The sequence below is a fragment of the Diaphorina citri genome, unplaced genomic scaffold (assembly GCF_000475195.1).
Source record: "Diaphorina citri unplaced genomic scaffold, Diaci psyllid genome assembly version 1.1 scaffold915, whole genome shotgun sequence".
Lineage (NCBI taxonomy): Eukaryota > Metazoa > Arthropoda > Insecta > Hemiptera > Psyllidae > Diaphorina > Diaphorina citri.
In genome coordinates this window covers 56255-72423 of record NW_007378346.1, presented here as the reverse complement: position 1 = coordinate 72423, position 16169 = coordinate 56255, and the positions used below count along the sequence as shown (strand labels likewise).

Here is a 16169-nt window from a genome sequence, read left to right as displayed (position 1 = left end):
TGAAAGTAGTAAGCTTCATATTAGTAGACTTTTAACATAAAAAAAAGGTCGAATTGTGCAAAAAGGTAGGTACCCCGGCCCTAGAGGCTACAATGAGATTATGAAGAGGAAAATCAAAGGAAATCTTGTACCGACTTAGATGGTGGTACTTGATTCAAAATGTCCTGCACAAGGATTAACTATCCACCTATCTTTTTAGTCGGTCTAGTCGTTGTTACTCTAGGGTCTAATATCTGGATGAGTGACTGTCCGATTTTTACCAAATTGTTACAGTCGCGTCCTTGGACCATAGCGGGATAGCATACCAAATTTCATCGCTCTACGACAAACCGCTCTTGAGATATTTTGTAGACCACCTTTTCCCATTTAAACCTGTAGTACATACGTCCATCCGTACATACGTGCGTGCGTACAGACCCCAAATTTCATCGCTTTACGACAAACCGTTCTTGAGATATTTTGTATACCACCTTTTCCCATTTAAACCTGTAGTACATACATACATCCGTACATACGTGCGTGCGTACAGACCATGGGATGAAAACCACTTCTTTGTTCTACTTTTTCCCATTTAAACCTGTAGTACGTACGTACGTAACGTACAGACCATGGGCTAAAAACCACTTTTTTGAATCAGGGTCAAAACACGGATATTTCCAACCATTTCCCGATTTTGAAAATTTGGACCGATTGCAATGCTTTCATTACTAGTATAGCTCCGCTATACTGTAGTAATAGAAAGTAAAATTACGAGTTCCTACCTCTAACATTTATTCCAATGACAAGTGATATTTGTTTGTATATCAGTACCTACCTACTAGCTTTAAGTACCTACCTGTTGATACTAACAGCAAGTTTAGTAGTCTGTACAACTATGTAGGTGGTTGCAATTTGTCACACAATACCACCTATATTATGACTTGAGGCAAATATCTCTCTGGGGATATCCCAATCTATCAATCTTTAATTCCAGTAGTCTGTACAACTATGTAGGTGGTTGCAATTTGTCACACAATACCACCTATATTATGACTTGAGGCAAATATCTCTCTGGGGATAGCCCAATCTATCAATCTTTAATTCAAACCCTCATAAGACAACTATAATAATACCTCACTCTCAATTACACAACCTTTTTGGGGCAAAAATTTGATCACAGTTTATTATTATTATTATTTTATTTATTTTGTCGCAGCTTGGATTTGAACCGCAGTCTTCTCATCAAATGTCTTAATGCCTATTGCTGCAGTCTGCACTTTACTTTCAAATGGCCAAGTTAATCCCGAGACAATCCCAGCCCTTAGTTGGTTCTGAAATTTCGCCTGGGTTTTAATATCATATTATTATTTTATTTATTTTGTCGCAGCTTGGATTTGAACCGCAGTCTTCTCATCAAATGTCTTAATACCTATTGCTGCAGTCTGCACTTTACTTTCAAATGGCCAAGCTAATCCCGAGACAATCCCAGCCCTTAGTTGGTTCTGAAATTTCGCCTGGGTTTTAATATTTGCAGAAAAAAAGACCGCAATCAGCATTGCGCACTTGACATGGAAATTCCTATTAGCACATGTTCTAGTCGTGTAAATAGTTTCACATGAGTTTCACTGGTCTTGTCAATGGTTTAATAAATTAACGCGAGTTTTGTTAAGTTGTCATGTGATCAACATTTGTCTTCAGATTTTTTCTGACGCAATCCAAATATGTATGTCTAAAGGACTGGACATTGTCCATATGGATGCGAAATTTATAGAAGACTTAATAGAAATAAAATATGTAAAATAATACATAGGTGTATAGGCAATAGGTACCTACCTACCTATTTCAGTTTGTGTATTATAATTTTACTGTTGAACATTAAGTGATGTTGACGCAATCCAAATATGTATGTCTAAAGGACTGGACATTGTCCATATGGATGCGAAATTTATAGAAGACTTAATAGAAATAAAATATATAAAATAATACATACATAGGTGTAGGCCTATTTCAGTTTGTGTATTATAATTTTACTGTTGAACATTAAGTGATGTAGTAAATTACTTCTTTTAACGTCATAAGGTCATAATATGACATAATTATTATGTCGTCTTGTACATAAAAGAAGGAAAAGAAAAATCTAGACAAAAAAGAACTGATTAGAAAGTAATAATGAGTCAATGAAGTGACTCATGCTTTCAGTTATTCAGAGGCACATATAACTCATGGGAAAGTGTCAAAGGAGTTTTTTTTACGAGAAGTTTTCGGATATTGGAGGATCAATATTTTAAACTCTGGGCATTCCTGTGATTTGTGTCATTATTGTCATCAATTGAATGCAATAATGTGGCAAATTACAAAGGAGTGGCTTAAGAGACAAGGCCTATATGATGTTCTTTTGTAGTTCTTGAATTAAAGCGAACCAAAAACCGAACACAAATTATTTTTTATAACTACTTATTTACGAGAAGTTTTCGGATATTGGAGGATCAATATTTTAAACTCTGGGCATTCCTGTGATTTGTGTCATTATTGTCATCAATTGAATTTAATGATGTGGCTAACTACAAAGGAGTGGCTGAAGACACAAGGCCTATAGATATTGATGGTGTTCATTTGTAGTTCTTGAATTAAAGCGAACCGAACACAAATTATTTTTTATACCTACTTATAGGTACCTATCTCTAAGATAAGATTAAAAATTAAATTGCAGAGGATGTCATAAAGCTATGTAGGTACTTAACTACTATTCAATATGAGAGGATTTTGTCACAAGATTAAAAATTAAATTGCAGAGGATGTCATAAAGCTATGTAGGTACTTAACTACTATTCAATATGAGAGGATTTTGTCACTTCTGAGTTCTGAAGATGACAGAGAAAGTCCTCACGTATTTGAACATTACCTACTTCAATTCAAAAAACAAAGAAACTTTTAGCATAACACGTAAACCTACCTATCTGTGAAATTAAGTTCTAGCATAGGTACCTAGTTCTATCAATCTGTCTGCTTACTGCTTAGTTTGTACAAAGTTTTAGTGCATACAGAGTCCTACCCTACAACTGTACATAGTTTCTCATTACTTCATACTTGCATAGTGCATACACTCAGTTGTGTTGATGTTAACTGTGTTGGAACTTGGAACATAGGTGATCTGACATGAGACGGGACCTCTGGTACTTATGATCCCGACGGAATACAAGGGTCGCCATGAGTCAGTTAACTCGAATCTGAAGAATTGGTAAATTGGATACTTATATTACAAGCTATAGGTATGGTATTTCTATGCATATAAGGTATAATAAGGTACCTATACTATTATGCAGTTCAAATAGCTTGAGATAAATCGCTGAAAATCCTAGAATACATAGTTTGCAGATACCTGCATATGTTGGTAATATTTAGCAAATCTATGGTAAGAATTGCAAGTTTGTATCTTGTAAACAATTTATCATTTACCAATCAACAGATTCCAAGAAAGTTCGCGTTATTTGAAAACAAACCCTAAATTTAAAGAGGTATATTTATAGATTATTTATAATTAATTTGAAGTAAAAGATTACCTATAAAAAAACAACATAAGTAGAAGTAGAAAAGGTATAAGAGTAATATTTGTGACCCAGGAAAATAAGTCGAAAGTATTATTTTCACCTCAATTCTGTTTCCTTGTGTTCTCATTGGTGTAGAATTATTGCTAGTGATAAACTCCAACCACAAAAAGAACTCCCTGGTGAATGAGAAAAAAATATTGCTGACAACCTAATACTTAAAATAGTTCAGTATGTTATATTCCTAAAATCTAAAGAGTTTGGGGGGGGGAGTTGGGATCATTAATTTGGGGAACCGTCCTTTAAATGTTTTTACCAGAAGCCAGATTTTTTTAAGGAACGAAGTGACTTTCAACTCGACGATTTTTCATGTAGTTTGTATTTTTCATTGTATCTTCAGAAAGGTTAGTCCGATTTGGATGAATTTTAGGAAAAATCTTCCGAACATAGAGGTGATTGGCTTGGAGTTTGTGCCCGATTGCGGGCCGCGGAGTAAAAAAAAAAAAAATACTGTAACCTCCGGACCAAGGGTGTTCAGAGTTAGAACAACCCAACGAAACAATATCTTCAGTTGGGATAGGTACTCAGGGAGGGGAAAAACATACATATTGGCTAATAACATTTCAATTTCATAAATAAGGTACTAGACACATTTGAGATTATGAAGGAGCCTTATTCGAATCACACCTATGAACTTTTGGGCCCCCGTAAAACCCTTTTTCTGATTTATAAACAGTAAATTCAGTTTAATTAAAATAAGCTATAAGTATTGGAAATAACAAAATAATAGTTCATTGACACTGGACTTTTTTTCTGCGTTCTCTTTAAATTCGGCTTCACTTTTCCATCGAGCTAAGTCCACTGCTTTTTAACCTCAATCGACGACCTTGTCAGGAATGCCGAGATCCTGGTAGGGGTCATTGAACTCTTGATCAAAATGTATTTTTTTGGAGTATGGGTAGTGAATAACGTATGCAGAAAGCCCAGTTGGCGTGTATGGAGTTGACACTTTTGTATGATTTAATTATTAGCCAGTAATAAGTGAGTTGCTAAAAAATGAGTTTTCACAGCATATGGCTTCCTATAGGTAACCTAACAGACACAACCCTGACCCAAATTTGACTTTGCAAAAAAAAAAAGCAGTCGGTAGGTAGGTACCTATACAATAAGATAGCCTGCCTTCGTGGTGTAGTGGTCAAGGCGCTCGCCTGGTAAACAGGAGGGCGTGGGTTCAATCCCAGCCGAGGTATACCTAAGAAAGTTCGGATTTTAGATTGAGGCTATTTTCTTCTTGAGACATGAGGTGTAGGGCGACCCTAATACTTGAGCCTAATCGGGTTGGGTTCACTTGGCCGTTTGGCTATTAGGACAACTTTGCCATTGAATCAGCTCCTTAGTCTATGTCCTCATGCAGTCGACTACACCCTGATTTTGCCCATGTTAAGTATATGGTGGAGATGTCTAGGTCACGCGTATGATTACTGTGTAGTTAAATGCCACAATCGTATTTAAATTCCAACAAAACAACCAAGTACCTATCTTATTTTTCTAATGCTTTATTTTTCTTTCACTCTGCCTCTTCCCAATTCTTTTTGGGGTCGGCATTTCCATCTTCTATAGTACGCTCCATTCTCGTCCATCCAATGTTCTCTTTTCCGCCATTCTCTTTTCCTCCAAGGTCGTCTTTCACTAATTCTTGACCTGTATCCACACACAGTCGACCGGCCGTCGAGCGACGAGGTAAATCTATGTTGTCGAGGCAATGTGAACGGTGCAGTCGACATCGATCGACGGCCGACCATGTGTGGACAGTGGACACATCTTTATTATGCTGACACTAGCACTCGTATTTAATGTCGTTCATTAGACGAACTAATAACCTATCAAATTTACCTACTGGTAGAATAAATCGAACTTTATCTCCTTCGCCAGATCAATAGGCTGGTAGGTACTCTCACATATCTGGCCTACCCTTGTATTATAAAACTCTGTACTTCGCAATGAATGTAGATTCGTTGCGTAATGAATTCATTTTCACACGTAACAATCATAATGGTTTTTTATTTATTTATGTTATTAGTGTTATTCATAATTCTATTCATCCGCCAGCGTTAGCGCCTGTTCTTTTAATAAGGATAAGGTCTGCGATTTATGATAAGTACCTATAGGAGATGAAAAGAAAAGTAAAAATATTTGGGTAGTTAACAAACTACAAAGGTGTAGGTAACTGCTGCACTAATGAGTGTGTATTTAGACTTTAGGCAGCCATTTTAATGATGTTAGATAATAATTGGTTGTTCTGTTCGCTAAAACGGTTTTTGGAGCATCGATAACTCAGTACACTGAAGTGCCCAGTATACTGAAGCAACATCGTACGCGGTGGGTATTTGGACGAGTGATCTTTTTCACCATGTGTGCCATTGGTGAAACGGAAACCCAGGTGCTCTTAACCGAGTTATTGTGAGCAGCTTTTCATTCCAAAACAGCCCGCTAGCAACTGAATAGAAGTTTCGAAAACATGAAGGATTCTTTCTTTCTTTCTGCCATCACCATTGGGCGAAAGCTAAAGCCGCTAAAACAACAAGAAAAATGAAGGAAGGTGCATGATTGACTAACTACAGGGGCTCACCGACCCTTTATCAATCTGATATTCTTAATATAGTGCTGTATTTGATGAGAATGAAGAAATAAGTTTAAAGTTAAACCTGAACTTTGAGCAAGCCCTTAGATCACATATAGGTACCTACTTGACTTTAAAAACATGATGGTTATTACCTACCTACATAAAATAATATTACCGATAAGTACCGAGTTGAAGAAAGTAAAAAAGAACTTGATGCATATATCTATTGATATAATCATAGAGTGATAATGGAATTAAACCAACAAACAATAAATTAGTAGGACAGGAAAGTAGAGGACAACTTTACTGGTATGCAGGGGAGTTTCATTTTCTAGAATTAAACCAACAAACAATAAATTAGTAGGACAGGAAAGTAGAGGACAACTTTACTGGTATGCAGGGGAGTTTCATTTTCTAAAAAAGATCATTAATACGTTAGTAATATTATATTGTAGTTGTGAAGTAATTCCTTACATAGTATTGCTAAATTTTTATGCCTTTCAAAAGTAATAAAATTATCCATTAATACCCAATTATCATTGTATACCAAGTCATGTTCCGTACAAAATAAGTTTAAACCTATCTAGATATTACAACATTTTTAGTCGAATTTTGTAACTCAATTTTATAAATACTTAAAGCTAATATTAGAAAACATTTGATAATTTGATAAATTTTGTACCTCTAAAAGTCCAGTTTCTAATATGAATATGTAATTACTAAAAACAAACAATAAACTAAAGGGAAATAATTTGAAAAATAAATACAAAAAAGAAAGGGGGAAATCATTATTTTATCTCTCTATGGCAGTGAAATAAAATATACTCGTATCTAATAATTACTTATGTATTGTTATGTAGGAGCCGGGTTATGCTGTAAAATAAAAGAAAAATCATTATAAAAATCAATTCACTTTATAAAACCAAATACGAACGAAAATTCATAACCTCATTGTGAATGTACATTTTTGTTCACAATGTAATTTAGTTGAAAGTGATAAATCAAAATAATTTCTCAGGTAATAAAAGCTCCCCACAAATAATATAAAAAAAATAACTTAAATAAATAACAAAAATTAAAATAATAAGATAAAGTAAATAACTTATTTATAATAGGTAGATAAATGATAGTAAATAAAAAATAATTAGAATAAAAAACAGGTAGATTTTCTAGTACACACTCATTAATGAGTCAAGTGCAAAAACCAATGTTATGAGATATTTTCAGGTCAAAATATTTATAATAGGTAGATAAATGATAGTAAATAAAAAATAATTAGAATAAAAAACAGGTAGATTTTCTAGTACACACTCATTAATGAGTTAAGTGCAAAAACCAATGTTATGAGATATTTTCAGGTCAAAACTTACACAATTCAATCAAATCTTTATTTACAGAAATATATACAAGTTGGCCGAGAATTGATAAAATAAATAAATCTTATGATCTTAAAACTTAAAATCCATATTATGAAAGTAGTAAGCTTCATTTTAGTAGACTTTTAACATAAAAAAAAGGTCGAATTGTGCAAAAAGGTAGGTACCCCCTGGCCCTAGAGGCTACAATGAGATTATGAAGAGGAAAATCAGAGGAAATCTTGTACCGACTTAGATGGTGGTACTTGATTCAAAATGTCCTGCACAAGGATTAACTATCCACCTATCTTTTTAGTCGGTCTAGTCGTTATTACTCTAGGGTCTAATATAATACACCTTGAAATTAATATCCTCAATAAAATAAAAAATATTACAACATTATAACAACTTTGTTTCCACACATGACAGGAGAATTTTATCTTCGGACCGATCTAAGTTTGCTCTTAATATCTAGACTAAATCATTCTCCTTAGACATGAAACGCTGGGTAATTCTTGGAATTATCGCAATTTAAACTCCATACAGACTAACGGCATTAACACAATAATGAAACAGGGGTCAAATCAGACTAAGCAACACTGCATTTGGTACATGTTGTATCTGAAAGGTGACTGTCATGTGTTCGTGAAAAATGATCAAACTGATAGCAACTTAACTTGAGTATAATAATAATATGTAATAATTAATAATAATTTGGTACATGTTGTATCTGAAAGGTGACTGTCATGTGTTCGTGAAAAATGATCAAACTGATAGCAACTTAACTTGAGTATAATAATATGTAATAATTAATAATAAATGAGAATTCATAATATGGAAAAGGATTTTAAAACCTTATCCTAGGTATCACTCGTATAATAATACTAACCAATCAGGCTTTTGATATAAGAGTAGGAAAAAATGTCATTAAAATTCAAAATATTCTACTAACCTTTATTTTCGTGTATCAAACATCGACGAAAAAACTATCTAGTTGGATTTACGATTTCAAATGAAACCCATCACATTCTGGAATTGCGCAGAGTTACGAAAAAAATACGCGAAATGGAACAAAACGAATACAATCTAACATTCTACGAGACCGAGTGAATGTGGAGGATACCTAATGAGAACTGAATAACTGATCGACTGATAGTAAACATTATCCCCTACAGTATGAATTAAAGTTAGCTACCTGACGGTCCCGACAGAACAAACAAAATTCAGTCCCACCGTTGTTGTATGAACTCATCAGTGAATCGTTGATCCAAGTTTAGCTTCAACAAATGGAATAGAAGGTTGGGCGAGGGACGTAGTGGTTAGCACGATAGACTTTGGATCTGGAGGTTGGTGGTTCGAGCCCAAATCTAGTCAAAAAATTGACGTAGTGTATTGATCTAGGAACGACTTTTTCTGTCAAACATAATATATTATAAATAGTACTTTTAGCTTCAACAAATGGAATAGAAGGTTGGGCGAGGGACGTAGTGGTTAGCACGATAGACTTTGGATCTGGAGGTTGGTGGTTCGAGTCCAAATCTAGTCAAAAATCTGACGTAGTGTATTGATCTAGGAACGACTTTTTCTGTCAAACATAATATAGTAGTGAGTAGTAAAGTAGGTAACAACTTTACGAAAGAAAAAGAAGAATCAAGTGAAAATATAATTATAATTTGTTTTATTTTTCAAAAGCTGTACGAGATTAAATACAGCAAATTATTTACATAATACACGTTATTTGAAAACAAACCCTAAATTTAAAGAGGTATATTTATAGATTATTTATAATTAATTTGAAGTAAAAGATTACCTATAAAAAACAACATAAGTAGAAGTAGAAAAGGTATAAGAGTAATATTTGTGACCCAGGAAAATTAGTCGAAAGTATTATTTTCACCTCAATTCTGTTTCCTTGTGTTCTCATTGGTGTAGAATTATTGCTAGTGATAATATCCAACCACAATAAAGAACTCCCTGGTGAATGAGAAAAAATATTGCTGACAACCTAATACTTAAAATAGTTCAGTATGTTATATTCCTAAAATCTAAAGAGTTTGGGGGGGGGAGTTGGGATCATTAATTTGGGGAACCGTCCTTTAAATGTTTTTACCAGAAGCCAGATTTTTTTAAGGAACGAAGTGACTTTCAACTCGACGATTTTTCATGTAGTTTGTATTTTTCATTGTATCTTCAGAAAGGTTAGTCCGATTTGGATGAATTTTAGGAAAAATCTTCCGAACATAGAGGTGATTGGCTTGGAGTTTGTGCCCGATTGCGGGCCGCGGAGTAAAAAAAAAAAAAATACTGTAACCTCCGGACCAAGGGTGTTCAGAGTTAGAACAACCCAACGAAACAATATCTTCAGTTGGGATAGGTACTCAGGGAGGGGAAAAACATACATATTGGCTAATAACATTTCAATTTCATAAATAAGGTACTAGACACATTTGAGATTATGAAGGAGCCTTATTCGAATCACACCTTTTTATGTGGCCAAATTAATACCACGTAAACAGCTAGAATTAAACCAACAAACAATAAATTAGTAGGACAGGAAAGTAGAGGACAACTTTACTGGTATGCAGGGGAGTTTCATTTTCTAAAAAAGATCATTAATACGTTAGTAATATTATATTGTAGTTGTGAAGTAATTCCTTACATAGTATTGCTAAATTTTTATGCCTTTCAAAAGTAATAAAATTATCCATTAATACCCAATTATCATTGTATACCAAGTCATGTTCCGTACAAAATAAGTTTAAACCTATCTAGATATTACAACATTTTTAGTCGAATTTTGTAACTCAATTTTATAAATACTTAAAGCTAATATTAGAAAACATTTGATAGTTTGATAAATTTTGTACCTCTAAAAGTCCAGTTTCTAATATGAATAGGTATGTAATTACTAAAAACAAACAATAAACTAAAGGGAAATAATTTGAAAAATAAATACAAAAAATAAAGGGGGAAATCATTATTTTATCTCTCTATGGCAGTGAAATAAAATACACTCGTATCTAATAATTATGTATTGTTATGTAGGAGCCGGGTTATTCTGTAAAATAAAAAAAAAAAAATCATTATAAAAATCAATTCACTTTATAAAACCAATTACGAACGAAAATTCATAACCTCATTGTGAATGTACATTTTTGTTCACAATTTAATTTAGTTGAAAGTGATAAATCAAAATAATTTCTCAGGTAATAAAAGCTCCCCACAAATAATATAAAAAAAATAACTTAAATAAATAACAAAAATTAAAATAATAAGATAAAGTAAATAACTTATTTATAATAGGTAGATAAATGATAGTAAATAAAAAATAATTAGAATAAAAAACAGGTAGATTTTCTAGTACACACTCATTAATGAGTTAAGTGCAAAAACCAATGTTATGAGATATTTTCAGGTCAAAACCTAAAATGAACTTATTGAAAATACTTAATAAAGGACCGAATCCCAAGGATTTAGTTACCTACCTACTTTCCTTCAGAGAAAAATAAAGTGGTGTACAACGTACAACTAAGACTAATGTTCAGCGCATGACAAATAAACTAATAGCACAGGGCCTGTATGATTTTTAAAACCCCAACACAAACTGTCAGGGTCCATTTGGTGTGCTCAAATAAAAAAAAAATAGATATATGAGGTACCTTTATTATCATTTAACTAATTGAAGGACTTGCTGTCTCACTTCCACTGCTTTCTTTCACTAAAGTACTACTATTGTTGTGATGATTCTTTTTGGCACCCTTTGATAGCGTGGCAACTTCTTTCTGCAGAGATTTGATTTTATTCATCAACGTTTCCACTTTCTTATCACTGTGTGTTTCTTGATCTTTCATCTTTTTGCGAAATTCCTTTTCAATCTCAAACTGATTGGCTTTCAATTCTGTGATCTGTGAACAAATACATACAAACTTATTATTATTTGTATAATAACTAATTGTATTTCTAATACAGGGTGACCCAGAGTTAACTGACGTTTTTGATTCGCCCATAACTTTCTTATAACTTGTTGTAGCTTGTTGAAATGAACATCACTGAGTTAAGAACCCCATTTTGAACCAGATCAAGTGTTTTCAAAATTAGGGCGATTTTTCGGCTAGCGTTGTCTTCCACACCTGATCACCATCATAAACAAAATGCCCAATAAAGTAAACCTTATTTTGTTGTCTTTCGTTTTAAAAACCGTCAGGTAACTCTGGGTCACCCTGTATAATAAATCTAATATATTATTAATAACTTTTCTCTTACACTGAAAATAATATCCCCATACAATCACCTGTCCAAGTAATAACCTCACACAACATTACCTAGCTTCTGCTATCCATCAGGAACTGGTGCATCCAACGTTGTGAAGCCAGTAGCTTAGATTGGTAGCTTACTTTGAATTTTTTTCTTTTCTCTTACACTGAAAATAATATCCCCATACAATCACCTGTCCAAGTAATAACCTCACACAACATTACCTAGCTTCTGCTATCCACCAGGAACTGGTGCATTCAACGTTGTGAAGCCAGTAGCTTAGATTGGTAGCTTACTTTGAAATTTTTCATCTAATATAAAATAATTGACCTCACCATTTTATCCTTTGACAGAATCAGGGCATCTTTGAGCGAAATCTGTTTGATAAGTGTTGCATTTTTTTCTTTGAGCTGTGTCATGGCCACCACATGATCTGACGAGTTGGGATCTATGATGTCCGCCAAGCGGTGAGAAGAAGATAGGCGGGCCGTCTTGGCGGCGGGTGGGGTAGATGCAGAATCTAATGGGTCTTCAGTGGGAGGGGGCAGTTTGGTCACATCAGGTCTCTTGGGACGACGATTGTGACTCCGTAATCTGGAGAAGAAATGGGGAAGTTTGATGCATTGTAAGAAAAGTGACATTTTAGAAGACACTCAAGATTACATTTTCCATTTACCATCACCAGAATACAATTGGTGTAATTGGTGGTGTAATGTCCCCCTGCAGAATCTAATGGGTCTTCAGTGGGAGGGGGCAGTTTGGTCACATCAGGTCTCTTGGGACGACGATTGTGACTCCGTAATCTGGAGGAGAAACGGGGAAGTTTGATGCATTGTAAGAAAAGTGACATTTTAGAAGACACTCAAGATTACGTTTTCCATTTACCATCACCAGAATACAATTGGTGTGATTGGTGGTGTAATGTCCCCACTTGAGATTTAGACTGATCATAACCAAGAAACTATGTACCTATTCTATTAAGCTCCTTTGATTGGGACATTGAGAAAGAATAGAATAGAATAGATTGCTTTATTTGTAGTTATACCCTGACAGGTGTTTACAATAGTCAATAATAAAGCTAGATAATATTGAAAATTAAAATAATTTTTTTCCTCGTTTCCCAATTGCATTATTTTTAAATCAGAGTCTACAGGGACTAGTTTTAGGACAGTAGTAATTCTACACATGGGTCTTACTTGACTTCTTTGTGCTTGGCAGCGATTTAGACTGATCATAACCAAGAAACTATGTACCTATTCTATTAAGCTCCTTTGATTGGGACATTGAGAAAGAATAGAATAGAATAGAATAGAATAGAATAGAATAGATTGCTATATTTGTAGTTATACCCTGACAGGTGTTTACAATAGTCAATAATTATAAAGCTAGATAATATTGAAAATTAAAATAATTTTTTTCCCAGTTTCCCAATTGCATGATTTTTAAATCAGAGTCTACAGGGACTAGTTTTAGGACAGTAGTAATTCTACACGTGGGTCTTACTTGACTTCTTTGTGCTTGGCAGCATGTTGAGCAGACAACTTCATATGAGCTCTCCGCTCTGACTCAGACTGTTTTGATTTGGCAAGAGCTCGTTTGAAAGACAATGTACACAGCCAACATAACAACTTTCCATCAATCTGAAAGAGAATATCAAGTGTTGGATAAAAAATGAGACTCAAGATACCTAGGGGGAAAAAATAAAAATAAAAAATAGTGATAATTTAAACTGATTGAAAATTACAAAAGATTCCCTTTACCCCAGCTGTAAGATATTGGACAAATTCTGAAAAATATTGAGGATAAAATTCCATTCCTTGACTGGGATTAAACTCACACCCTCCTGATTATCAGGCAAGTGTCTTGACCACTTGACACCACTGAGGTGGGTGGGGGAAAAAATAAAAATAAAAAATAGTGATAATTTAAACTGATTGAAAATTACAAAAGATTCCCTTTACCCCAGCTGTAAGATATTGCTATTATTTTGGACAAATTCTGAAAAATATTGAGGCAAAAATTCCATTCCTTGACTGGATTAAATTAAACTCACACCCTCCTGATTATCAGGCAAGTGTCTTGACCACTTAACACCACTGAGGTGGGGCTAAGTTCATAAATGTGACAGCTGCTTTAACAAATATAGGCATTTTCTTACCACTATGATAAAATGGACAAACCTGTTCTATTCCACAATTACCTTTTTATCACCATTTACCTTCTTATCATCATCTTTTCTATCAAATGCACATTTCTGCTTGCACTGCTCACAATTGACAGGTGGGCCATACTTTTGTTCACAATTTGCACACCTCTGGCATTTGTTCCCAATGAAGGCAGCAATTATGTTACAATATTCACAAGCACTTGGGCGACCATACTGTTTTACGTTCTGTTCACATTTTTTACATATGGTGCTTGTACTATTTTTTCTGAAATATGATGCAAAAGAGGATTAATATAATTAAACAAAAATTTAAAGGAAATTAAAGTAAATGGAATAGTTCAGACCGAATGTCAAATAATGCAAAATAATTATTTAATTGTATTTACCTGGGCGACCATACTGTTTTACGTTCTGTTCACATTTTTTACATATGGTGCTTGTACTATTTTTTCTGAAATATGATGCAAAAGAGGATTGATATAATTAAAGAGAAATTTAAAGGAAATTACTTAAAGTAAATGGAATAATTCAGACCGAATGTCAAATAATACAAAATAATTAATTAATTGTATTTACCGAGATGACTCCTACTGAGCATTTAACTGCTTATTTCAGAATGTTTTAACTAAGTAGGTAGTAATAAATAATTGCTTAAAAATGTTACAAGTACTCAAAAGAGTATACTTACACTGTTTGTTGGAATTCTGACCTACAATAGGTACATTTTACAACTGGATAGTGACCTCTGCATTCCTGCAAGTAAAAATCAAATGTTAGTTTTGAATTGCATCTCACTTATATTTGGGAAGAAGAAACCAATCCAGTAATTATTCCGAAGCCATGACAGTGACAAAAGAGTATACTTACACTGTTTGTTGGAATTCTGACCTACAATAGGTACATTTTACAACTGGATAGTGACCTCTGCATTCCTGTAAGTAAAAATCAAATGTTCGTTTTGAATTGCATCTCACTTATATTTGGGAAGAAGAAACCAATCCAGTAATTATTCTGAAGCCATGACAATGAAAAAGAAAGCTCCTTTTATTTAAGCTAACCCTATAATAACACTAGTCACTGCTCAAATAGTGAAAGCTCCTTTTTGCGTTTAAACTAACCCTATAACACTGGTCACTGCTCATTTGTGACAGCCCTTTTTGTAGCAATTTTCCATTGGTGTGACTTCTGAAAAAGGGTAATTATGCAGAAGTCACATCCGTGGAAAAGAAAAGCTCCTTTTTTTTATTTAACCTAACCCTATAATAACATTAATCACTGCTCTAATTGTGAAAACTCCTTCTTGTATTTAACCTAACCCTATAACAACACTCGTCACTGCTCGTTTGTGACAGTTCCTTTAGTAGCAATATTCCAAGGACGTGACTTCTGCACAAGTACCTACCTGAATGAACAAGTACCCAAAATACATTTGGTTTGACTATTTGATTTGGGGGACCCTGTCAATTGCGTTTAAACTAACCCTATAACACTGGTCACTGCTCATTTGTGACAGCCCTTTTTGTAGCAATTTTCCATTGGTGTGACTTCTGAACAAGGGTAATTATGCAGAAGTCACATCCGTGGAAAAGAAAAGCTCCTTTTTGTATTTAACCTAACCCTATAACAACACTGGTCACTGCTCGTTTGTGACAGTTCCTTGAGTAGCAATATTCCAAGGATGTGACTTCTGCACAAGTGCCTAAATGAATAAAGTACCCAAAATACATTTGGTTTGACTATTTGATTTGGGGGACCCTGTCAGGTTGGGAATTTGAGACTTACCTTGCATAGTTGTTGTCCAGCAGATAATTCCTCAAAGGGATGGCGGGAGAAACATTTACTACATGCAAATAACATTGAAGATCTCTCAGAACTCATATTATACTCAGAAAACTTGGTTTAAAACGATTCTTACGGATGTTAAAGTTATACTTTCTCTAAAATCCGAACTGTTCAATTTTTAACAGCATTCATAGGATGCTATACCAAGGCAGGTATTTGAACCAATGTTCCAGGATTTTCACAAAACAGTCAGCATTCTGTACGTCGTAAGTTTCAAAAGAAACAATCCTTTGTAAATTATTTTACTTATTTAAAGACCAACCAAAAGTACGCTTTTCTTTAAATTTGCATGAAAGAATCCAGCAGAAACTGCAGAAAAGAAAAATAAAATTGGACAAATTTTTATTTTACCTTTACCAAAAAAACAAAACATTTTTTTGCACAATGCACGCTCTGCAAAAATC

The 16169-nt window shown here is 34.0% G+C and overlaps 1 protein-coding gene and 1 long non-coding RNA gene across 2 annotated transcripts; one reads left to right on the top strand and one right to left on the bottom strand.

Annotated features, from left to right (window-relative positions):
* Positions 1 to 6484: 6484 nt before the first annotated feature.
* Positions 6485 to 10980, top strand: LOC113468985. Its single transcript, XR_003392545.1, has 3 exons — positions 6485 to 7262; positions 7394 to 7505; positions 10918 to 10980. It is a non-coding gene; the product is annotated as an uncharacterized LOC113468985 (long non-coding RNA).
* LOC103513034 (protein FAM76A) lies at positions 9442 to 16161 on the bottom strand. Its single transcript, XM_026826337.1, has 6 exons — positions 15706 to 16161; positions 14791 to 14855; positions 13957 to 14188; positions 13260 to 13396; positions 12092 to 12350; positions 9442 to 11407 (listed from the first exon to the last, which is right to left on the bottom strand). Exons 1-6 carry the CDS (start codon positions 15799 to 15801, stop codon positions 11174 to 11176), a joined length of 1023 nt encoding a protein of 340 aa, XP_026682138.1. The 5' UTR covers positions 15802 to 16161; the 3' UTR covers positions 9442 to 11173.
* Between the last annotated feature and the right edge of the window lie 8 nt (positions 16162 to 16169).

What these genes read in the sequence shown, in the direction of transcription:
- LOC103513034 (XM_026826337.1), bottom strand. Translation starts at nt 15,801, where the DNA reads ATGAGTTCTGAGAGATCTTCAATGTTATTTGCATGTAGTAAATGTTTC. An exon ending in AGGTAAATGGTGATAAAAAG is followed by an intron (nt 13,397 to 13,956) that starts GTAATTGTGGAA and finishes ATTCTCTTTCAG; the next exon opens with ATTGATGGAAAGTTGTTATG. An exon ending in TTCTGTCAAAGGATAAAATG is followed by an intron (nt 11,408 to 12,091) that starts GTGAGGTCAATT and finishes ATTTGTTCACAG; the next exon opens with ATCACAGAATTGAAAGCCAA.